Raw genomic sequence first — 24,557 nt, forward strand, 5'->3', positions numbered from 1 at the left:
CAAAGGTGTCTTCTTGTTAAAAGGGAGCTCCTCCTCCCCACTTTTCCCAAAAGCTTTTCATGGTGCATCGTCTGATTGTTTGAGTTTTCTCTCTAATCTATGGTGTCCTTGCCTTACACTATGGTTCACGAAGTTAAAGCATCTCAAAGCGACTGTTGTGAACTGACACTATAAAAAACATCTAAAGATCAGATTCTTTTTCTTCCCACCATATCTTTATTACACTGTTCTTTATGCAAAAAAGTGCAAAACAGATCGGCAGTCCAAGCGGTACCCCAGAGGAAGCTGCTGTATAGTGTGAGATCTCACCCCATCTGACAGCATATGCACTTGGGTGCAAACATATACAAAGACCAACACAAACAAAAGTACAAAAATCTATCAACAAACTCAACAATTGCAGACACAAACAAACAGAGGACATCCATGCAACACATCAGAAACAAAGATGAGGTTCTTATTGCACAGCTGCAGCTTTCACTGCCCTTGCCTGTAACTCCAGGATTGTGCTGGCACATTCAACCGATATTCCTGTGCTGGCCAAAGTTGGTGGATTTCTCAGCCTTTCTTTGATGACTTTCCCCATCAAACCTGTGCTTATCTGATCAGACCAGCAGGTGTAAACATGGCTTTGCAGTGCTGTGCTGGTCAGTGTTACTTAGATACTGCAGCCACAGGTACCTTCAAAGTGAGCATCCAAGTAGGCTGTGGCAAAAGTCAACAAGAGACCCAACAAAAGTCTAATGCATGTTTACATATTTAACCATGACATTAAAATGCACTCAATGGTTGTGCAGTATATTCATTTATCATGCTTTAAAACAATCAGCTCAGCAGTGAATGATCACACTGCGCCTGAAAGAACATTGTAAATCTGTCTGCACATGTACTAAAACATGTTCAGTCAGAACTGTAGCATGACACATTTAGTAGGTTAATCAACATATGTGACATTTGTATTAAAAAATATCGTTCCTCACAAAAAGGTCATAAAAACAGTAAAATACTGTGTCCCAACCGGGATTTGAATGTCATGAAATGCACTTAAGATTCATAAAAGAGCTTCAGTCATCTCGATAGTGAACAGTCTGGGTGGTGTCCCAGGTCATCGAGGAGCACAGCAAACTCTGAATACCAGTCTCTGTTAAATACTGCTTTGAGCTGACTGTACAGGGTCGTATTCTTCATTTCAGGTTGAGATGCATGCTGGGATACCACCAGGCCCACTCCAGCAGTGGTAAGAAAGTAGTCTCCTGACCAGTTAGAGGTACCTGGGTAGCAGCAGAGCATAAACCTGGTCAGAGATTCTGTTAACTGACTTAGAACAACAACACATTTGTTGAATAACTGTGTTTCTCACCAATATAGGCTACTTTATCAGTCACCATGTATTTGTTGTGGTTGACTCTGGAAAATGGAATGTTGGACTGGTTTGCCACTGGGACGATGTAGAGTTTCTGAAAAAAGAAAGGAGCGTAAACTCATTTTTTTCTTTTAATAGTGGCAATCATCTTTAGGAGTTTCATGTATCCCATGTTGCGTCTTACTATCTGGATGCTGATATGCTGCTGAGGAGAGTCGAGTGAGGCTAGAGACTGAAGAAAAGGCAACATGTCTGGATCAGAATCCCGCCCGCAGCTGATCAGCATCCTGATATGCACTTTCCTCTCGAAAGCGGCCGTCTTGATGGCATCCTCGATGACCGGCCAGTATCTGCTGAGTGAAAGCCAAGGATTTCAGAGTGAGGAAAACAATGTGGATCATTAATGTGGAGTATTTTCAGTAAAGGGTTAAGTTAACCTCCGAGGCCTGTCAAAGCGCGTGGTGGGGAAGTACTCCATGACAGCTACATCAACATAGTGTTGAGCCCCGTAGATGATGGAGAGAATAGCGTCCAGGTCCTGAGTCCTCGATGGAGGACAGAAGGACGGAGGAGAAGCCTGGAGTGAAACACAAGAAATCAACAGGAGCACTTGATTCATAACCACAGGTTTTAAGTATGTTTTTGCAGACATAGCTGCAGACTACAACCCTTTCTCTATTAATGATAAAGAAAACCTAACAGTATCCTTTAAAAAGGAACTGAAACTTAACGAACTTACTGCCACATACAGCCGGGTGGAGATGTTATTCTCTTTCACCAGCAGGGGGTGTTGTTTGTTGATGTCTGTGTTATAGTTTGCAGGCCAAGGCTGTGGCAAGGAGCTGTTGGGTTGACCCATCACCCAGTAGGACTGGAAGATTTTACGAAGGTCCTTCGCAAGACTGGAGCAGTTGTAGATCACAACTCCTAGTTCCTTCACCTGCAGTTAAAAGTAACTCATTAAATTGTTTAGCAGCGTTTCTAAAGGTTCAAAATAGCAAAGTACCTTTGATTGTCTAATGTGAGCGTTCACCTGTGTTAAAGCCCTCCAGTCCATGTTGGCGCTTCCAATAAACACGTGTTTCCTATCGACAATCCAGAACTTGCTGTGGAGAACGCCGTTTGCAAGGCGGCCAAAGTCCACCTTTCTCACATGAACTCCTACAGGCAGGAAGAAAAAGACAAGGGTCAAGGTCAAGCTGGTGCAAAGAGTTGGTGGCCTACAAGACTTTGTTGAAGAGAAAGCAAACCTTTTTGTTTTAAGATCTCTAAATCGGTGGAGTTTGTTCTGACGGTGGGAACACTCGTTACCACTCGGACAGTCACATTCCTCGAAGGAAGCTCTTCAAGTTCTTTCAGGATGTTCCTTCCCTGCCAAGGATACAATGAAAACATTAGAACAAAAAGGTTTGTAGGGATGTTTTAATGAGGAACACAACTATCCACTGCAGCTGGTAACTCACGGGCATATCAGAGGAAGAGTTGACACTGATGTCTTCCCCAGTTAAAGTCCAGTAGAAAGAGACCACATCCACTTGGTTTGTTGCCACTGAGATGAGATTGTTCCAGACTTGTTCCAGAGAAATCCCGAATGTTACGTTGTCTTTGTATTTCATATGTTCGGGAATGCTCTCCACAAGGGCCATGCTGCAGGATTAAAAAAAAGACATCTGCTCAGGGAATTCTTTGGAAGCTGAAGTGGAAAAAAATTGAAGGAAGTAACCTTTAATCTTCAAGTCTACAGATGTGGAGTTGTAGACTCATCCAAAGCTTTAGTTGACATCTATGAGGTGCTATTACCCATTTTAAGGGGCATTACAGCTTCCCTTTAACCTATATCCTTAAAAAATAGTCACAGTTGATTGTTTTGTAGTGTCAAAATATTACTGCAAATGAACTTAAAACCAACACTTTCTTCTACTAGTAAAATGATTTTGAGGGTTACCAGGAGAAAGGCTCTTTTCTCCAAAAATAACTTGATGGCTTAGGTTTGCAAAGTTGCATCTGAACAGACAACAAGTGTTCTGGAACAATGTCCTTTGGACAGACTAGAGCAAAGTGGAGATGTTTGCCGAAAACCAAACACAGCACATCAGAACAAACACCTCATACCAACTATCAACCACGGTGAAGGAGTGGTGATGGTTTGGGCTTGTTTTGCGGACCTGGGCACCTTGGTGGCATTGAGTCAAAAGAATCCAGATGTTGCAATGGCACAAAGTCCAGACCTCAACCTGATTGAAATGCTATGGGGGGCTTTAAGAGAGGTGTGCAAAAATGAATGCCAGCAAACCTCAATGAAGCAAAACAAAAGAGTTCTTCAAAAACAATGTGAAAGACAGTCACACAAAAAATGATTACTTCAAGTACTTCTACTGCATTTTATGAATTTGAATGTTTTACCAACTTTCTACAAACAATAACCATAAAAAAACCTGACGTTTGACGGTAACATCCCCTGAGAATAAGTGACTTCACTTGGTTAGCTAGTCACATAGCTTCACAGCCTTTATTGTAACAAAGAACTTCCTTTTCTTTGTGGTAGCTTCAGTGATATTCCAGTGAAGCAGCTTTTACCTTTGTGGGCATAACATAGTCTGCAGGTGATACAAGATCGCAGTCTGTCCTATTTTATTTTCCACATCCAAAATTAGGTTACAGTCAAATTCCAGTGAAGTATCTGTCCTGCAGTGTTTACCTTTGCAAGCTAGAGTCAATCAAACTGTGGGTCAGGCTGATAAGGAATAACGTCCAGTCCCACATAAAGAGGAACACCTGGCCACTCAGCCTCCTCCTCCTTATATTTATTACACATAAAGAGGAAATTGTGGTAGATTTTGCGCGTTAAAAAATATAGTCGGAGAATGAGGCCAAATAAAGTTTAAAAACGCACCACTTTACAAACACGGCGAAATCACGACTTGATTTCGAAACAGTGAGCAAATGTGGACATGTAATACGATTCTTCAAGCCGTGCAGCAGATATTTAAGAAGATCGTGATGTAATTACTGGATTATTACCTGCACTGATCAATAGAGAAATTGCTCCAGCCGTCGTCACCCGGGAGTATCTCGTGGTTTTTGGGAGGTGGAGGTCTCTCCAGCACGATGATGGCCAGCAAAACTCCCAAAATAGTCAGACATGCCACAATCGCAAGTAGCTTCAGGCAGCTGGTCTAAGAAGGTGAGGTTTGAGAGGAAGAGCGCTTTAAGAGTAAGAAAAGTCACGAAAGAGAATAGTTTGGTTTTTAATGTTTGATGCTGCCCTACCCTTTTGTTTGAATCGTTACTGTCATCAAGGCTGCTATACGAGGAGGTCATTTTCCCCTTTCAAGCGCTGTTAGAGACAAAAGCAGGAAGTTACCGTGTCGGACAGAAGATAAACAAATTAGAGAGCTCACATCTCTGATAAGAACCAAATTATCTTCATTTCTGCAATTATTCCAGATGGTTTTCATCTTGGAATTATTCCAAAATGAAAACATTTTGGAATTGGATTCATTTTAAAACAATGAAAAGAAACTTACAGATTGAACTCTTTAAAAGTTTCTTCTAAGCCAACTTGATTGTTTTCTTCCTCCAAACTTCCCCCCAAATATGAGCAGAAGTGAATTCTGATGCCGAATATATCACAGCATAGTTCCCATTTTCAGTTTCATTTCAGGTTTTTTGGGTAGTTATGTAGCATGGGGAGGGGAGGGGTAGAGTGGGTGAGTGTAACAAGAGATTACAAAAAGCAAAACAGGTTTACTAATCACATTTATTTGGAAAAAAAAACAAAACATATCATCTGACATCTTATACAAATAACCAAACATAAATAACAGCTATTACAACCAAATCATTTGGGTAGGGAAGGAATGGAAACAGAAACTGAAGATCCAAAACAGGGGACAGAAATTTGATACACACATTTTAAATCTTCAGCGGACCGTGTCGGACTAAAGCTAAGTGGAAATACTATCCCACAGAAGATGAATAGCAGCAACAGGTTGAGAATGAAAAGAAGAAGAACATTCAAATTTTGCTGGAGTCTGTAAACAACCACTGTACTCGTCCGCATGAGACTTTATCCCATGCAGCTAATGTGGCACTTTTGTAGGTACTTCCCAGTTACAATCACATGCATGGTCCAGACTAGGAAGAGGGAAACTGAGAAGCTTGCCGGAGTTCCCTGCTTTGGCCTCCTGTGTCAGCATCAGATTCTTACAATCTTTCACCGGAGAGTCAAAGCTTTCAGTTTGCAGCGTATCGGCTTAAAGAGGGATGATGCTGTACTACCTTAGTGCAAAAAGACGAGATTGAGAGGTAACCTGTAGGACGTGTAGACGATCTTTAGACATTTACACACACATTAACAAATCAGCTGCTATCATCAAAGATTTTTTAACAATTTCATACAATTTACTTGGTCATAAATAACATTACATCTCCCACGACTCGAGGGGCTGAGGTGTCGTGCAGAAACAGATAAAGACGACACATTTCTCGTCCTTGAAATCGTGTCGTGTTCGTCTTTGGACAAACCTTGGAGCCAAATTTTGCTTGAGGCGTGGAAAACAATCCAAAGCTCCCAAATGTGTTTGACACAAATATAAAAATAAGAAATTTTACAAAAGTTCGAAGGGCTGGGAATACTCTAAAGCTGCAGCCACTTAGAGTTTGTGATTGCTTGCTGATTTACTTATAGAGCACACCCGTTCCTCCATTTAGATTGCACATTCCTGAAGTGGATTTTTTTCACCCTCTGCTGGACAAAACCGTAGTGCCGACGAGGGAAATAGTACCAGCGTGCACACAAAATTGGCTTGTAGCGATTGTGTAATATTAACAAACTATTCTGGCACAAAAGGCGACTAACTCGCACCTACAGTCGTGCTGTGTCACTTACAAAACAGCACAGAGTCTCAGGAAAAAAATCCCCTAAAAAATACATTTTCCATTCTACTCCACAAAGAGGAAGGAGGCAAACAAAAAACAATAAGCGTGGGGAGTTACTGAGGATGGAGTACACAGCATATCAGCATCTGCGAGTATTAACTTTAGTTCTATTAAAGAAATAAAATACTTCCTCAATAATGATTTGTCACTAAACACACATGTTTGATGTATCTGAAGACTTCCCTGGGATGATTATGTTCAGGCTTGTTTTTCTCTGGGCAGCTAATTATGATGAGCTTTTATTAAAGAAAAAAAAAAGTGCTGATCACAACATTGGCAAATAATGACGACGATCTGTAACACACAGAATCAAGTATAGCTTTGTGGTCTCTCTCAGTGTGTTACATCCTTACACAGGTGGGTGTGTGGTGTGCTTATAGTGCAGTAGTGTGTATGTTTGTGTGTGCAGGAGGATGCACTTCTGTGAACAAAGTCTCACTTCCCTCCTTTCCTTTGTGCGCACAGAGATCTGGCACCTGGCTGTTTGGAGTGGACTGGCTGGACCTGCGTGTTTGTGCCAGATCTCAGACTAAATACCCCTCTCTGACATCGTCCGGGGTCGCAGCCGCTCTCCTGACCCTCTCGCTGGGCCTCGGGCCACCGCCACGTTTGAAAATGGAGTGCACCGTTCTCCAATCTCGTGAGGAAGAATGCTTGCTAGTCTGAACTCCAAATGAGGAGGAGACTGCAGTGGCTGAGGTCTTGGTAGCTCCAGGCTGCCAGCTGGGCTCCATGACTGTGTTAATGACTAAATATTTAAAAAAAAGTTAGAAATTAGTCATCAACTACAAGAAAATCTATTTTAAAATTATTTCCGTTTAAATAGTTTCTAAAGGGTCCGAATGACTCACCTTCGAGTTGTCTCTGAACTCTCCTGAGTTCTTTCAAGATAGATGTGATTTCCTGAAACAGACGTCTAACTTAGCTCAAACATGCAGTGTTTACAAGCATGCGTTTATCCTGTCATTTAACCAAAAGCACACTAACCTTGTTGGATGTTTTTGCAAACGGGACATTATTTTCAGAATTGACCTTGGCCTCAATTTCTTCCCAGATATCCACTCTGTCCTGGAACATTACCCTGTGTGCAGAGGTGTCTTTCAGTCAATATTCTGCTCTCTGACACTGATCATTTTGCAGAATTTATCACAGCAAAAGTAAGCCATAACTTTCGTTTAACGTCTGAAACATTACCAAATAAAGACCAGGAAAAGACAACCTGAAGCCGCATGTAAAAGTGGAAACAGTTTTTTCATCTGTGTCTCATTTACTTAGATTAGATCTCTGCTCTCGGTCCCATATTGTCAGCCAATCTGTCTGTGAGCTGACTCACTAAGTTACAGTAATTAAATTAGAGCTGATGCTCACTGCAGTCTGGCTGTCAGACAGGATCAATAAAGTTTTTCATCAAAGCCAGATCAGGAATGGAAAGAGAGGAGTTTAAGTGTTCATGGTGTCTGCTCTTCTTAGTATCTTACTTCATTTTGTCAGCGAGCTGCTCCGTGTTTTCTCTGATAGCAATTATGACCTGAGACACCGGATTCAGCATCGCAGTGTCCACAATGCCCTGAGGGGGACAACAATAAAACACTTTTATAAAAGAGCTCTCGTTACAGGATATCTAAAGGAGAAGCAACCGATCATGTCTGACCTCTTCTCTGCTCTTGGAGTTCTGTTCACGGTCACTCCAGCTCTGCTCAGCTTCCCCTAATGGTGCAGAACTTGGGGGAACTTTCTGGTGGCTGTTAGCCTCTGAAACATGCTGATCAAGAGAAAGATGAAATAAAGAAATACGTTTTTTGTTTTTTAATGGTTCTAGTCATGTCTTCCTGTATCCATGGCAGGTAAACGCATTAGAAGACTTAGTGTAACTATGGTTTTCCTTTATTTTATTAAAAAAAAAAAGAGATGACTAGAATCATCTTCATCTGAGCTCTTTCATCGTCACTTTGGGCTAATATCGGTCTATAAGCTATGAATCATTGTAAAATTTTAAAATGTGGTGGAAACCACAAAAAAAATGGTCCCATATAATTTTCAATTATGAGCCAATTCCTTTAAAACAAATACCAAAGCTGTAAGAGAGGTAGACAAATTCATAGCAGGAAATGGCTTTACAATTAAAAACATCATAACAGGACATGTTAACACATGGCTGCCGTCAAAAATGCCCTCACTCATTCACTTGAAGTTTAAGGTAACAACGGTACCTGTTCATAAGAAGTCGCTGTGGAGCCTGGTGCACTGCACTCCTCTCCGGGCTCGCCATCACCCGCTACATCGTGGATCTCTCTGGCTAATATTGCCAAGTCTTTGGCCAGATCTTGACTCAACCTTTATATATATTAAAAAAATAAATAAATCCATATTGTATTGAATTTAAGCATTCCTTTTAAACCAATTCTCTACAACAAAGTCAATGCAAATATTTTTGCAAGAAACTAAAGGAAATATCCAATAAAATATATTCAAGTTTAGTGTTGCAGTGAAGTAAATTAACCATTTGAACAGATAAAAATCATCATCATCATCATCTTATCTACTGTGATTTTGTACTCCTTGTCACACAACCCTTAACTAATGAAACAAAAGTAAATGCTTAAAACTGTTTGCGTTTGCTGGAAAACCCACGTATCCACACCAGAAACGCCCAGCCTGTCATATTTCTTACCGTGCAATCTCAGCACTGTGTGTGGACCAGTTGTGGAAGGCATCTCCCTCGTTGGTCTCCTCTTCAGAGTCTCTGCCGCGGTGTTTCGGGCGCAGGGCCACGATCGGCTGCGGCCGAACCGGATTGCGTGGGCTATGAGAAGCTGAGGAAGGTTGGGAGCGTTTGTGTTTAGGAGTGCTCTGGTTTGAGTCGTACTCCTCATCTGAGGTAGAGGTATAGTCAGAGCCTTTCTGTCGTCTCCTAGAGCCTTGGTGTTGTGAATTGGTTAGAGTTTTGGAAGACGAGGACAAATAAGTTGGGAAAACAGGAGAGAGAGAGAAAGAGATGCCGTGAAAGAAGACCACCAAGAAAAAAAAAAAAAAAAAAACACAACAAAGAAAAAACACCACTGAGTGTTTTAATAGAAACCCCCAAAACATTTCCCCGAACAAGAGACAGACATGATGCTGTGGAAGTCTTCATGACTTTCCAACAATTTACTGTTGTTGTTTTTAAGGGGGGGTCTGAACCAAACTCAAATGAACACTAGACTTCCACAGTACAGCAGCTGAGTACAGATAGGAATAAATGAGTTTAAAAAAAATAATACAAGTTGATTTGTAATGTGAAACATATTGTGTTAAAGTCAGGACCAGTAACACACTCTCAAAGCATGGCTGCATATAAAAACGGCAATCCAGCCTTCACTTCAATGAGTGTACACTGTGCAGATGAAAGATATTGAATATTGGAGAATTAATATTAGTATTAGTGTTAGTTTCCTTCACACAAAGCTGTTGTTTGATGAAAAAGAGTTCTTAATTGCAGAACTGAGAAATCGGTTATATTAGCTGAGACTTATAAAGGCTTCAGAACAATTCTCTGTCATGTCTGACACACATAGCATTGTGGGAATGACATGCCTGCAAAGTCTGAGTTCATTTTTATGGCTGATAAGGCTTTACACTTAAATATATAAGAACAGATGGTGTGTAAGTGCCAGTACTATACTTACTTGCTGTGCTGCTGGCATATTTGGCACTGCTAGAGCGTACACGAGTGATTGGAGTTCTGTTGAGTGCTGCCTTCTGCGGCCTTTCTCCCGGCTTTGGCCCTGGACCAGAGGCCCTACGAGTGGAGCTGACACCCAGCTCTGCGCTGCGGTTGGAAAATCCTGTGCTTCTGCCTGTCCACTGTGGGGTGGAGGAGGCCTCGTTGTCACTGGGTGTGTTAAATGAGCTTGTCCGTTTCCGAGGCATGGCCAGCATATCCAGCCTGGAGAGTTTCTTGGCTTCCTGGGGCTGCTTAGCTGGGGTGTTGTTGGCCTCCTGGTACAGCTTATCAGTCTCTGTGCCCTCGTTGTCTGAGGCCTCTCCGAGGCGAGCCCGGCGCAGCATGGAAGTCCTGGTGGGTCTTGGGGCTGATAGACTGTTGGCACGACTCAGCGCCTGGGACACTCTGGAGCTCTTGGTATCCTCCTTCTGAAGGGGAATTGTGTATTTGCGTGTTTGTTTGCTGTTTGACTCCTGATCAGAGTATGGTAAGCTCTGGTGGTCATCACTTAGGTCTGTGGAACCACGTTTTCCCACACTGCGTCTCAGTCCAACTGGCCTCCTCAGAGGTTCAGTTCTGTTGCTCCTTTCTGCTTCCTGAGTACGGTGCTTTTCTGAGGACTGCTGAGTCAAATCCTGACTAGTTAGGCTAGCTGAAGACCTATCTCTCTGGAGGCCACTGACCGATACTTTTTTTGTTAGTGTGCTTGGCTTTGTCTTACTGCTGTGTTGGCTGACTGTACTGGAGGTATCCACATCAGACTCCCCAGAAAGAGAGTCCATAACAGGAGATGGAGTGTTGGTTTGTCCTGCTTGGAGTTTGGCTTCCAGTACAGCCAGAACATCTTCAGTCTCTTTGAGAAATGAATGTGTGTCCTGACTGTTAGCTCTCTGCAGTAATTCAGGGTTTAGATCTCTTTGAGCAGGCTGGCTAGAGATGTTAGGCAACCTGGTGCTGCTAGGTCGCTCCTTCGTGAAGCTCTCCTGTCTGATTAACGGGGATGCTTCTTTACCCTCTGGCCTCTGTGTTGCCTGGCTCAGTACAGGAGCTGATACAACAGGTTTGACTCTTGCAGACTCCTGACTGCCTCTCAGTTTGGTCAGAGTGGCTGTTGAAAAGGTTTTGGTCACCTGTTTTCTCTCAGCCTTAGGAGTGCTAGCTTTGGGCACCACCTCCTCCTCTGACCCGATGTAAAAAGATGTAGACTTGGCCGGGAGCGTGTGCTTGTCTCCATTTTGCTTTTCTTCTTGGTCTGACAGAGGCCTCCTCTTCTGCTCTACAATAGATCCATCATCTGACTTGCTGGCATCACTCAGGCTGTCAGGCTCTACATCGTCCTGCACAGTTAACCTGTGAATGCCGTCTTGAGCGCCAGGGACCCCCAAGCTATTATCTTCAACATCAAATGTTGAATTTGGGTCATAATGAACATGAATGCTGGGAGCTGGAATGTCACTCTTCTCCCCCGGTGATGTCAGCCGCAGGCCGCGCTGAACTCTTTCTTGGCTTTGGCTGAGCGTAGCCTTGTGGACAATTGTGCCTCGTGCTGAAGTGGAACAGTTTTAATGCATATTAACCACAGACGATGAAGCTGAATATCATTCATATTCATCAGGGTGTCTCATTATCATTTCAAATAGAGCAATGGCTGGTTAGGTGGCTTACCCCCTTCTGACAGTCCCATCTGGGAATGGATGTCAAAGAGGCCGGACAAAGGCCCAGATTCTGCATAGCTGTCTGCCAAGCTGGCCCAGCAAGACATCCACTTAGGAGCCCCCTGTAAGACTGCACCTCCTGACTGAACCTGTAAAAGATGACATACAAGTTATTCGTTACTGTTAAAAATAACAAAACTGTTAAAAATATGATTCCCTTAGTTCCAGTTATTATAAATTCCAAAAGAGCAATCTGTTTCAAGTGTTGTAAGCACTTGAACCCTAACATGTTATACTAAACACGTGGTTTGGTTTTCTGTTTTCTTTTATTTGGTTAGAAAAGAAAAACCCAAACAATCATGAACCCAGAGCCTGTGTGCAAAGAAGAGGCAAGTGCACAAATCAAAAGAGAGACACCGAAAAAAGAGCAAATACCAACAAGGCAAATCAAGGAAGCACTACGTCCCGATTGGTGCAATCAGACACTTGAGTCTTACCGACTGAAAATAATCATTGTTACATTAAAATGATCAATTATCTATCCATTCATCATTCCACCCTGAGCAGGAAAGTTTACCTTCACCAGACTCTGTCCCTGCTCTGGAGCTGGCCTCACCTCCCCACAACTTTTCTGACTATGCTGCTCCCTGCCCTGAACAATAACAGGCCTAAATGCTGACGGTGTTTCTGCTTCACTCAGGTTCGTTCGCTCTGGACTGTCAACGACACCAAACACCTGTCAGGAACAAAGCATTGCAAGTGGATAAGTGCACAGAGAGGCAAAGCAGGACTGCTAATGTTCATGGCTCAGGACTTCACTCCGAGAAACACAAGGAGACCGGTAATTAGCAAAGCCAGCTTATTTCCTTTAAAACGAGCATACGTGAAAGAACTTGCCTGGTCAATCTTGCTCCGTGCCTCTTCCAGCTCCTTATCTTGAACATCTGTTTCAATAGTGTAGGTTCCTGCGTCACTCAGACTGTCCTCCTCTTCATTTCTGGGGCCTGTGGGACTCTTAACTTCAAAACTTTGAGATGCCGGGGGCATAACAGGAGCCTTGAGGGGGACAGGTTTATGAATTGGCGAGGAAGTTTGAGGCTGGAAATGAGCGTCAGGCTGAGGAGGGCTAGTGGTAATTTGGTCAGACTGTGATGCCGGCCCCGACCCTGCTTTAGATGCTGTAGTATTTCTCTCCCAGGTGGCAGAAGAGATCTCCTTTGCTTGTTTCAGTAATTCAGCAGTAAACTCCTGGGTGAGTTTAGATTTGCGGCCCACGCTGCTAAATGGTCTTGTGGACACAGATGAGGATGAGCGGGAGGAAAGGCTGGTGCTGATCCGTTCTTCAGTCTTTTCCCTTCGTAGAGAGCCAGCTCTTTGGGGGCCCATAGAAGCAGGGCCCTTCAGGGGGATAGTGTACCGTTGGGTTGGTGGAGTAGTGGTGGAAGATGGAGGTGTGACTTGTCTCTCCCCAGTCGGACTTGAGCTTTTATTTACTTTCTCCAGCTGTGGCCTGAGACTGGGGGGTTCTGGTGGGGCCATGATATTGATGGACTGGGAACGCTTCTTTCTCTGGTTGTCGTCAATGAATTCAATCACAAAGGCTTGGTGGGGCTCAGCCTTAGTAAGACTGGAAAGGGACTGAGACTCTGGTGGAGAGCCAGACACAGGCTCCACTGAGTCAGGGGAGAGAAATCGCTGTGGTGGGGAAGCTCTCAAGGCTTGTGGAGAATCCTGATGTTCTAACTGGAGAAAGTTATTCCCATTGAGTGCTGGGTGCCCCGAATCACTTTGAGAACCGTCTTCATGGTAGTTTGCTGTTGATGGAAGGAGAACAAGTTAACACAGTATTTCATCTAAAACTAGAGTAAACAGATAGTGTATAAGAGACTCACTCTTGGTGGTCTTCAGAAGAGATGGGTCACTGTTTGTGCTGCACACATCTTCATCTTGCGATCTCTTTCCCATCATGCTAGCGCTGCTTTGGACGAGCCAGTCAGCAACTTTACTCTCTGCTGACATCACCTCAGTAGGTGTGCTAGCAACCTCAGTGGAAGGTTGCTTACGCTGACGGAAAGAAAACTTGGTCACATGGTCCTTGATTTTCATTTTACCTGGCGTGCATTCATCAAATTCGATGGTAAAGGATGCGTGGCTTTGAACCACAGGGGGTGTGGGGGTGGAGGAGATGCAGTCAGAGGGATCTGCTGTGTCTTTTGTTGGAACTTCATGAACCTGCGACTCTGGTTTCTTGGTAGGACGCTGCTGGAACTCCTTTGTTGGGATCTCAAAGTAACTGGGCTCCCGGCGGTAGGAGAAGATGGGCTTAGCCTGACTGTCTGGCAGAGAGCCATTGCTCTCATATGTGGGCACATCTTTAGCAGGTTCTGTTGTCAATAAAGAGATGAGGAGATTATAAATACTCAAACTACACAAAAAGCTTTTAGTGTGCTGAATATTAGAAATGTCACACTTATATCAAAGTAACTCAAAGTTAAAGGAACTCAGATTTATGTAAATCTCTTAAAGCATAACCACTAAACATTTCCTGAAAATAAGAGCCATAAATAACATGAAGGCTCCAGACGGTAGGCTGGGAAAACAAATCATGTGATTGGTCTTTGGGTGCCAGCTGGGTGTGGCCAAATACCACTTTAGGAGTTCAGAGTCCAGTGGAGGGTAGTTGAGGGGGAATAATCGGTTTCAGTCTGGGCAACGTGAGGAGAACAATCACCATCCCTCCCCCCTTCATCGGCTTAGATGGTTATAATCCATCATGAGGCAGACAGGCACTGCCCACTGGCCTGGCATGGTGTGGCCTGGCTATCAGTCCACAACTGACAGCCAGGGACCTGCCTTGGGCTTAACACCATCTACCTCTCAGTGACCCACAGAGAACATCAAATAGAAGTGCCACAAAAAAGGCAACTTTAACTCTAATTCACAAACATGGGAATATCCAATAAATGCAATTAAATCACTAACATAAAATACATTCTGCTTGTAAAGACAAACACTTCTGAAGGCATACACCAAATGAAAGGAGTTTACAGTGATTGCATGTAGAAATGTAAGACAGATTCACTGACCTGGAGATTCCTTCTCTGGAAATTTTCCACCTCTGCTCTCCTTTTTGTTGGCCGGGTCCTCATCTTCTCCCCACCAGGAAGGCTGGCCATACAGAGGCGTGGGCTTGGATATCGGAGCATCTGTGGAGGCTAGCAGGAAAAAGCCCACAGACAGACACAAACACAGACCAACAAACACAATCAGGTACATAATATACTAAAAGGTGCAGGGAGGAATGGTAGGAACAAAGAAAGAGCCAACAAAGATGTGAATTTAAACCACTGCTTGGTTTTATAATCCAATAAGTTTGTTAGTCACATGACAAAACAGTGTTTTGTCTGGGTTTGATGTTGCAACAATAAAAAGTTACACAATGCTGGAGCTCAGAAACAAAGCCTTACACTGCAAGTGGCCTTTGGATGTTTCAGAGCTCCCACACATTCCCATGACACAGAGAGTGTAGTGGGGGTGGGGGGGTCAAACTGTGATGCCAGATGTATCAGCAAACCACCAAAACATAATCCTCCTCATGTGAGGACAGTACAGCTAATCCTAATCTTTATAGGAAAAATAGAAGAAATCGGTCCAGGACATAGAATAACCCGAGCACGCAAAGGCTTTTTGTATACAGTGGTCTCTGTATATATTCTGTATATATTAATTTGAGACCAGTTAGCTTGGCTAAATTTGCTGATGATATGTGTTTAGCAAGACTTGCCATATAACCTGGCATACTGTTCCACACATGCCAGCCAGCCTCTACTAATCAGATCATCTAGAAGCCGCCGTTTGGCCTGATAAATAGGATAAACAAGCTCTTCTGAGTTTAATGTGGCTGCACAATCCCAAGTATCAGCAGCACTTGACCACTGTTGCCTTGGACACACACAATAAGACATCAACACAGTGACCGAAGAGGCAGAGGGGCACGTTACAGATTCCTTTCCACTTATTTAATCTTCCCCTTTTAGCTAAAGAAAACGTGGGCGAGTGTAACAGCTTCAGTACACAGAGCAAGGTTATGCTAAGCGTATTATTTGATTAAACAGCAAAGGCATCTCAAACTGTGCACAGACACAGAGGTACAACAAAGACGGGACATAATCTCCCAAAATAAAGGTGGCAGTTATTAGGGACATTAAGTACTGTGTTTGGAGGTAGTTAAAAAGCAAAAAAAAAGTGAATTTTTGTTTTAGCTATTGTTATAACTTACTGGATTTGTTATGTATGGAAACTTTAAAAAGGAAGCCACTACAAGAGCAATCACTGGGAACGCTGAACTGTTAATTTCATGCCCTCTTTTTTTCCTCTCAATACTAAATAGCCCTGGGTCCTGGCACAGTAATGTAGGCCCGACTGAGTCACACACTGTACAAGTGAAGTGTCCTGTGCTGCAGACAGCTGGAGGATTGGAGTCACTCCACATCCTGTACAGCTGCAGGGGAAAACGAGCACAGAAAAAGACACACACGTCTTTTTTTTTTTTTTTCCCTTCTCTACAAGGCTTGTCAGAATTAAAAGAAAACAAACCTAATATGAGACATTTGATCCACGCTAGGCAAAATAACATATCAAGGCCTTAAACAAACTCAGCCAAAGAGACTGCATTTGCATCAGCATTTGTCAGCAGAGATATGCAAGCTCGGTCTCTGTGAGGCAAAGAGACTTTCTTACATCAAACAAACTCAAAATGAATGAAAGTGACACTTTAAAAAGCGTGTACTCATTTTCTCTAACATACTTCTCTCACTGAGGCTGTAGATTTAGCATGACAGCAGTGGACACTTTCATTATCTCACTGGCTCACACCAGCACAGACTCCTTTGAGTGCAGGCAGTAACTGCGTAGCAACAAGTAAATATAGAGTTTGCACTGAAAGATTTCTTGCATCAAAATAATGAACTCATACTTGCAGGCAACATAATCACACTCTGTTCCAAAGTGATGTTTACTAAAAAAAAAAAAAAAGCTAACAAAAGAAGTGTTTCTCGCAGTGTCGCAGTCAATTACACAGCTATGAGAAACTCTGAGGAACATGAGGCATGTGCTGGAAAAGTCCTATTTTAGGCACAGTTGTAGTTTTCCTTCTAAGCTCAAAGGGCTGATTATGGAGCAGAAAGCACAAGATTGCTGCTTGCTAGATTAACTACAGCTGGAAAACGTTTCATCGGTGTGAATAAGCTTCATTCATAAAATACCTAACTTAACAGTGCCCTGACTGTTCCGCTGTTGCACATAGTGAATTTATTATTTTACTCTAAGTACATGTCAGAGTAAAGAGGGTGTGAGAGAACTGGAAATATCAGCAGTGACAAATCTACCATCACCTACATGGACAGAAGTGCCAAGCTGGGACTAAAAACCTACAGACCTTTCTAATTCTACAGCACGTGGCTGAACCACCATCAGGGTGCTTGGCAGCAGAGCTCCTCTTGTCAGCAGTCAGGCATGTCTGACTGAGATAAGACTGTTTGTCCTTAACTCTTTACCCCTCTGCTTGTCTGCAAAGCCCTTACTCATGTATACTTACTCTGGCAACCCTGGGATGTCAAGATCTATTTTTTTACTGACACCACAGGATTGTAGCATCAGCCTCTCTACTCACATGGCATCCTAATCCCACAGCAGGGAAGCTCTTAATAAGAGAAGCCATCATCCTATCGAGGGATCTATGGCCAAAGTCATGAAGTACATGGAGACTCAAGCAGACTTCCTCTTCCTCATGTATGTGGGACCAAGCTATTCAAATCCACTTCATTTAAAACAGTTTCTCTCACCCAGAACAATTTATCTACTTCTGTTATCATAAAACCTGCCACCTTCCTGCTAACAAATGAACTGTGTGGATAGAATTATTTACCTGTGAGGGAGTGGGCTTTACGCTCAGCTTTGTCCTGGAGTTTGGCATTGGATAAAGAGTCTTTGCTCTTCTCTGAGTGCTGGAAGTGCAGTTTTTCCTTTGCCTTGGCCTCCAGGGCTTTTATGCTAAGCTGCAACTGGCTTGTGTACTTCTCATGCTGCACACACACACAGACAGGAGGGAAGCAGGATGTGAAAAACCTTCCGCCAACAATCAGTACAGCTGTAACTGTCCTAACATATACACACTGTAAGGAAGAATATCCACCAGAGACTTAAGCTTCAACTTCTAAATATTACACATGCATCATTTTTATTTTAATTGAATTCATTTATAGTAACTAGCATCATTAAACATGTAGAAATGACTTGATTTTTAGCCTCAGCATTAAGTGTTAAGTTATTTAATTTAATATGAAAGAAAAAAATGAATTAATTGTAGATAATTAAGCTCTAGTTTGCCATGGTAGGAGTTGGTCTGGGAAGATTGTGACACATAACAAAATAAGGAGTAATCTACTTAGTCTTTCTCAGTAGGGATCTACAGCAAACATCTATCGCTGAAGACAGTCGAGCACTGACGACTAAAAAAGGAAGCTTACTCTTACTTACTTTAAGCGCTTCCTCCGGGACTTTGTGTTGACTCTTTTCCAGGATATACACATGCACATGTACAGAAGGAGTTAAAGGAAACAATCTACATATTTTTCTTTTCAAACAATTAGATATTAGAGATGTCCTGACTGGAAAATACTGAGCACTGACCATGACTTTTTTCTGATTGAATACTATGTTTTTGTTGTTGCTCATTTCTCCGTTTGCGCCGAGACAACAAATAAATCTTTATTATAACAAAAAAATAAGTGAACTGGTTTACTGTCTTGCAGCACTATCACGAAACTTATCAGTTCAAAACTGATGAGACAACAGATAAACATCAAGAGATATCACCTATAAATGTACTTATAGCTGTGAATTACTTCTCGAAACTGTGTCCCTTCACCTCTAACGACAAAGCATGTCTAAATGTATCTGTACACTGAACAGTGTTGCTTTGTGTTATCTAACATACATTTCACCACTCATTAGTTTTCTCCTGAGGTCAAAGGCTTCCGGTCAACAGTTCACTATCCTGGCTGAAAAAACACACAGGATTTTCATGCCAATAGATCAAAGGACTGAGGTGGAGAAACAAAATGTAATAAATGTGAGAAAAAGTGCTGCTGACCCCTGGTCCTTTTCAGTGTTGAATACCAAAGACCAATGAAAACAAAAGCAGAAAGTCTGGATAATGTATGAATGATACACATCCAATGATGATTAAGCCAACAGAATTAAAAAAATAAAAATGCATAAAGTTTAAAACATAAGTATAAAAAAAGGATATCATAACCAAAGCGAATTACATCTGACAGCTTTAGGGTGATATATGTCTGGTCTGGGATTCTGAGGTCGTTCACAAATGTCTGCAAAACAGAAAAAAACAAAACAAAATTCATAACATTCACTGTTCATTCGCTAATGAAGGTAATGTGCCGACTCACAGGTGACAGGCCTTCTAATTCCAAGCACTCGGATACCGTAAGGTGCTTTGCCAGCGGACCTTTCCCATTGAAAGTTAATCCACCAACACATTAAAACTCTGATGAGATTATGTTGTTATGCAATGTCAGTAAGCTTTTGTAAAATGCTTTAATGGCCAGGTGGAAAGAAACACATGTGCAATTGGAACTGGACCCAGTGGAGGTTGTGAGTGACAGGAGAATGGTGGCTAAGCTGTCATCCCTGCTGGACAACATCTCCCACCCCATGCATAAGACTGTGACAGCACTGAGCAGCTCCTTCAGTGGGAGACTGCGGCACCCACGGTGTGGGACGGAGAGATTTCGCAGGTCTTTCCTCCCCACTGCTGTCAGACTCCACAACAAAGACTTTAACTGATCATACACACACATCCACAAATGTGCAATAACACAAATGTGCAATAATCTTTCTGGCACCGTTGTATTTTTCACTCTGTTGTATTCTATTTTTATCCTATTGTATATTTTATTCTATTTTATTCTACTGTATATAGTATTCTATTTTTATTCTATTCTGTACAGTTGTGTACTGTATTTATTCTTATTTTATTTTATTCTAATTGTCCTTCATAACTTTTGCACTGTCCACTTCCTGCTGTGACAAAACAAATTTCCCACGTGTGGGACTAATAAAGGTTATCTTATCTTATCTTATCTTATCTTATCTTAATTTGTTCATCAATTTGTTTTAACTTTTCCCTTAACTAACAAACGGTTAGAGGAGTTACTCAATTTATCTTTAGATGATTAAAAGTAAAGAAACAAGGATAACACTGTGCACCAAACAGTAGCTCTCATTCTACACAGACTAAACAAAGGTAATTGGGGAAGGATTTCAGTTATAGGCCCTCGTACTGTTCTGCTCTGATTAGTTTAGCTGCAGTTACTAAGGCCAAAAGAAACACTGAGAACAATGAACGGTTTCTCCCACGGCTCAGCTCTGGATTTCATTTGGATAATGGTGCAGTGAAGTGGCAACAGCAGCAAAGAGACAAGGGAACAGGGTGAGATCGAAAGATTTTTTTTTTTTTTTTTGGGGGGGGGGGGTCCCCAATGGTCACTGTTTGCCCAACCGTTTGCACACAGACACATTTTTGTACTAAGGGATTTACTGCAGTTGAAACACGAGCCTTCGGTGATACCAGAGACTTTTTTTGTTGTTTTTTGCACAAGCTGAAGTACAAAGTTTGGAAGTAAAGACAGACCCACTCACCCCGTTCAAGCTGCCCAGGTCCTTCACCATGTGCTCATCTGTATTTGGGTCATAGTTGATGACAGCATGCTGTTTATCCACACTCCGAGACTGAAACAAATGTTAAAAAAAAAAAAAAAAAATCCATGATGTGCTGACAACTTGATTACATGACATGAAATTTGTGATCATTCATTTAGATTCTAAATTGAGATCCCAAGGTAAGATTTTCCAGGCTTACAACTGGGATTCTGGAAGGTGGCGACAGTACGAATTTTACCTATATGCACCATAGGCACTGAGTCTATCAGAAATTATGTCAGTTTAACAGCTTATTCAGTGTTGGGTTGAGGTGGTGTACACTTTGAACAGGTTGCCAGGTCATCACAGGGCTAACACACACAGAGAGAGAGAGAGAGAGAGAGCTAACCGTTCATGCTCAAATTCACACCTACAGCCACGTTAGAATCAGCAGTCGACCTAACATAAATGTATCTGGACTGCGAGGGGAAAAACAGAGTACTCAGAGAGAACGTGCCAACTCTATAGTGAAAAGGTCACTGCCAGTCAGCATGCAGACCTGGGACCTTTATGCTGCGAGGTAACAGCACTGCACTGCTGTGCCGCAGTAGTTATTTTTGATACCTAAAAAGTCTATTATTCTGGTTTACACACAATCCCAATTAACAAAACTGTGCACAAATATTTTCATTAGGAAACCCAAGCATGAGATGAAGCAGTGGGTAGCACTGCTTCCTTGCACCAAGAAGGTCCACCATCAGGCTGGAGCTTTTCTGTGTGGAGTTTACATTTTCTCCCTGTGTCTGTTTGGCTTCCTCCCACAGTGCACAGACATGCACAAGACCAAGTTAACCGGCAAGTCTAAACTGATAAAAGGTGTGAATGCAAGTGTGAATAGTTGTGGTCTTTCTGTGTTAGTTTTGTGATAGACTGGCAACCTCTCCACCAATGACAACCCTGAAGTGGATAAGAAGATGGATGGATGGGATTGAAACAGGAATTTTCTTTTAAAGGCTAAAATCTCTATGGATGTGCCAACGCGCCCTCGCCAACAAACAAGATTTCAATTCCGCAGTAAATTAAACTAACTATTCGCCCTAATCTACCAAACTCTTCTCTGAATGCTGAAGTTTTTGTGCACGCATCTGCTATTACACAGTTGTGTGGAGTACCCACAATTTTGTTGTACATGTACAACGACAATAAAAGGGCTATTCTATTCTATTAAGCAGAGTAAAAATGCGCCTTCATCAATTAAGTTCAGGCTAAGCCAGTGATTCAGACTGACTCACTTTTTCTTCTCTCCTCATTAGGGCCTCAGCACAAGCGAACTCACTGAGTGCCAAACTTGTCTGCAAAATTAACACTGTCATTCAATGGACAATTTATGGGCTTGTCACAAACTGTTCCAAACCAAACCCTAACTGGGATAAACAGCAGTCGAAGGCAGTCTGTACTGCCTGTGTTAATCAGCTCAATTGGTCGCCTTTTAAATGACTTACTTTAAGTTTTTAGTGTTGGTTAATCAATTTGTCGATTAGCTTAACAGATCTGAATTCATAACTCGTAGCCCTTAGCTTCCCTTTGCACCCCTTATCAGAGGAAAACAACATATCTCTGGCTTAAGAAACAATAACAGGCCACTGAATTAGAAACAAAAGGCACTCAGTATCATTGTAGAGGCGTACGGTCTAATTACTTCTCATGGAGATACAGACTGATCAAACACTAGTACTCATGGAAAGTCCAAACTTTCAAGGCGAGGTCCTTAATTGTGCAGTTTGATAAAATTTCACTTAAGCTGGATCTGTGCCTCTCATGCCAAACAGGATTCTCTTCTTCTGATCTTTCAGATATAATGTGAATGAGGGAGGAAAAAAAGAAAAAGAAAAAACTCCCCAAGAAACCCAAAACATTTAAGACATTAAAGACAATATAGGGCAGGAATGGCCTATGTGCCAAGTCAGGAAGAAGCCCCAAGCACTAGAAATATCTGCATCGTTTCAGGCTGGGGAAAAAGATGAGGTTTTTCCTTGAGCCGGCGACGCCTAAATGTGGACATGAGCAACTCTGTGGTTTGCGGGGCTTTTCTGCACATAACGCACAAACTAAGGAAAGTATAAACAACTGCTGCCGAGGCAACATTCTTCCTTCGCTGGTCTAAATACAGAGCAAGAAGAAAATGGGAGGAGAATATTACACAAAAACCACAAAGAAATTGTGTTTGTGGCACACAGAGCATGGAAAAACAACACATGGGAATGCTTTAGTTGAGTTTTTAAGTCATTGTTTGTGAGGCTGCGAGGTGCAACTTTGTGTGAAGACACCATCACCTGGTTACACACACTCAGAAATGCACGCAGGGCGCATGCCAGAAGCCTCCCGCTGGTTTTTCGCATACTTGCATGACCAGCTGTCCTGTCAGACATCAATGCAGAGTAATGCAACTTATCCTGAGCATCCTGAACGTCACGTACGACACTCTGCGTGACACTCACCTGGAGCATGAGCTCGCAGTCGTCCCGGCCGACGAAGATCATCTCGCGTGGCAGCCTGTGACGCGTGCCAGAGCTGCTCACCAGAAACCATGATGTCACACTCATTTTGGGGTTGCGAGTCAGGACCTTCTTGGCATCCTGAGAAAAGACGACAACCAAATAGATCTAGGATGGCAAAAAAAAACTTTATGCTACTTTAATGTTATCTGAAATTTGCTGTGCTTGTTCTTCATTTTTAATAGGCTATTTATATTCTATTTATAATTATTTTTTTCACTGATTTTTGTCAGTATTTTATACTTTTTAGGCAGTATTAGTCATTGTAATTTCTTGTGTATTTTTTCCTCCAGCAATTTTGTTTGGTCATATTTTGTTTAATTTCACTTAATTAAGTTGATGACTCTGTTTTGGCAGGAACTTTCAAACTTTTGGGATTAATCATATTTTGCTACTATCTGAACAATATTGAATATCATTTTTTTTAAGGGCAAAGAAAAACCCTCACTGCAATGAGAGGATCTTTTTATCCAACCAGTTGTGTCTGGCTGTATTACTACCAAGCTAATGCCATAAAAAAAAACTGATCCCATTTTTGTAGCTAGATTTTCACTCGTCAGGAAAGGCTACACAGCAGAATATGTTCACACAAGTGACAAACGCAGATATCGTAATCGAATAAAGGCGATATGAGATATTAGAGTTTATCTTTTTGATGAAGCATGCCGGGAAACTTGTTGCAAATGGCTCCTGTGAGGAGTAAGGTAACGATGGCTAACAATTCAAACTTCCAGCTCAGGTTTAACTTCCTGTAACCTTTGCGAGCTAACCATTAATGGCAAAAAATACAAGCCAGTGTTTATATTTTAAATTACAAGCTGCTTACACTCTTGTAAATAAACCACAAATTTTTTTAATAAAACAGGGAGCTGTTGGGAGTCTGTCGGTGAGGTTGTTTAGCTAACGCTCGTGAGCCTCCGGCTTGAACGAAATAAGCTATCTCCAAACGATTTTCCCCCAACAAGGACTCACCTTTAAAGCCTTCTCCGTTTTACTCCTGAGTGAATCCAGTGTTTGTTGTCCCACAGCAGTTTGGAAATTCGACGTCCGACCGACACTCACTTACAACAAGCTCATCAGGTGACGGGCAGGTAAAGTTCGATCACACCCTTACCTTCCTGCGGGAATGACAACCGGACGAAACTCAAACCTCAAACGCGTCTTCTCCCGTCGAGCTGACGTAGCTTGACAAGTCCCCATCAAAAGCGTTTTTTTCTCTCCGAGAGGTTAGAAGAGAGTAAGAGCTCTCACTCTGTCCGGGTTCCGGGAGCAGAAAAGATGGCGGCGGCTTCAAGCTGAAAGCTAAGGGTTGTGTCCAGAGGAAGAGTGTTGTATATTTTTTTTAAATATCAAAAATGGCTACCTACCTTCTTTATTTTTTCATTTTTATTTATTAATTTATTTATACATTTCTCTTTAATGTCGGCTGCCCTGAACTTGTTAATTGTGTAATGTTTATTTGCGTGGTTTCTAAGACTTTTTATGGGCCTAATTAATTTTATATACTGTTGAAAAGTTCTACCATCTGACGTTTGTAGCGTAAGTAAATGGTTATCTATTAGCTAAATAAATAAATTCAGAACTTCGATGCGCATGTGCAGCACAACATAGCGCTAGTC

General features: G+C 42.2%; 2 protein-coding genes across 4 annotated transcripts; both read right to left on the minus strand.

Moving 5' to 3' along the window:
• Window positions 1–234: 234 nt before the first annotated feature.
• LOC134646388 (5'-3' exonuclease PLD4) lies at window positions 235–5,005 on the minus strand. 2 transcript variants are annotated; one of them, XM_063500271.1, is made up of 11 exons: window positions 4,891–5,005; window positions 4,634–4,700; window positions 4,385–4,539; window positions 2,827–3,010; window positions 2,614–2,734; window positions 2,397–2,524; window positions 2,103–2,303; window positions 1,801–1,940; window positions 1,548–1,716; window positions 1,361–1,457; window positions 235–1,271 (listed from the first exon to the last, which is right to left on the minus strand). In XM_063500271.1, the coding sequence occupies exons 2-11, from the start codon at window positions 4,682–4,684 to the stop codon at window positions 1,069–1,071; spliced, it is 1,449 nt and encodes a 482-aa protein (XP_063356341.1). In that variant the 5' UTR covers window positions 4,685–4,700; window positions 4,891–5,005; the 3' UTR covers window positions 235–1,068. The 2 variants fall into 2 exon arrangements, with proteins under 2 accessions (XP_063356341.1, XP_063356342.1); XM_063500272.1 differs by having other exon boundaries at window positions 1,548–1,713; window positions 4,891–5,002.
• A 98-nt stretch (window positions 5,006–5,103) lies between these two features.
• cep170ba (centrosomal protein 170Ba) lies at window positions 5,104–24,185 on the minus strand. Of its 2 annotated transcripts, XM_063500269.1 has the most exons (19): window positions 23,911–24,185; window positions 22,882–23,019; window positions 20,384–20,473; window positions 18,973–19,053; window positions 18,200–18,256; window positions 17,589–17,745; window positions 14,749–14,877; window positions 13,555–14,046; window positions 12,560–13,476; window positions 12,240–12,398; window positions 11,673–11,811; window positions 9,970–11,553; window positions 8,976–9,222; window positions 8,515–8,638; window positions 7,956–8,066; window positions 7,783–7,871; window positions 7,292–7,385; window positions 7,156–7,207; window positions 5,104–7,052 (listed from the first exon to the last, which is right to left on the minus strand). In XM_063500269.1, exons 2-19 carry the CDS (start codon window positions 22,984–22,986, stop codon window positions 6,829–6,831), a joined length of 4,851 nt encoding a protein of 1,616 aa, XP_063356339.1. In that variant the 5' UTR covers window positions 22,987–23,019; window positions 23,911–24,185; the 3' UTR covers window positions 5,104–6,828. The 2 variants fall into 2 exon arrangements, with proteins under 2 accessions (XP_063356339.1, XP_063356340.1); XM_063500270.1 differs by lacking the exon at window positions 12,240–12,398 and having other exon boundaries at window positions 23,911–24,184.
• Between the last annotated feature and the right edge of the window lie 372 nt (window positions 24,186–24,557).

Source organism: Pelmatolapia mariae, linkage group LG16_19 (genome assembly GCF_036321145.2).
Source record: "Pelmatolapia mariae isolate MD_Pm_ZW linkage group LG16_19, Pm_UMD_F_2, whole genome shotgun sequence".
Lineage (NCBI taxonomy): Eukaryota > Metazoa > Chordata > Actinopteri > Cichliformes > Cichlidae > Pelmatolapia > Pelmatolapia mariae.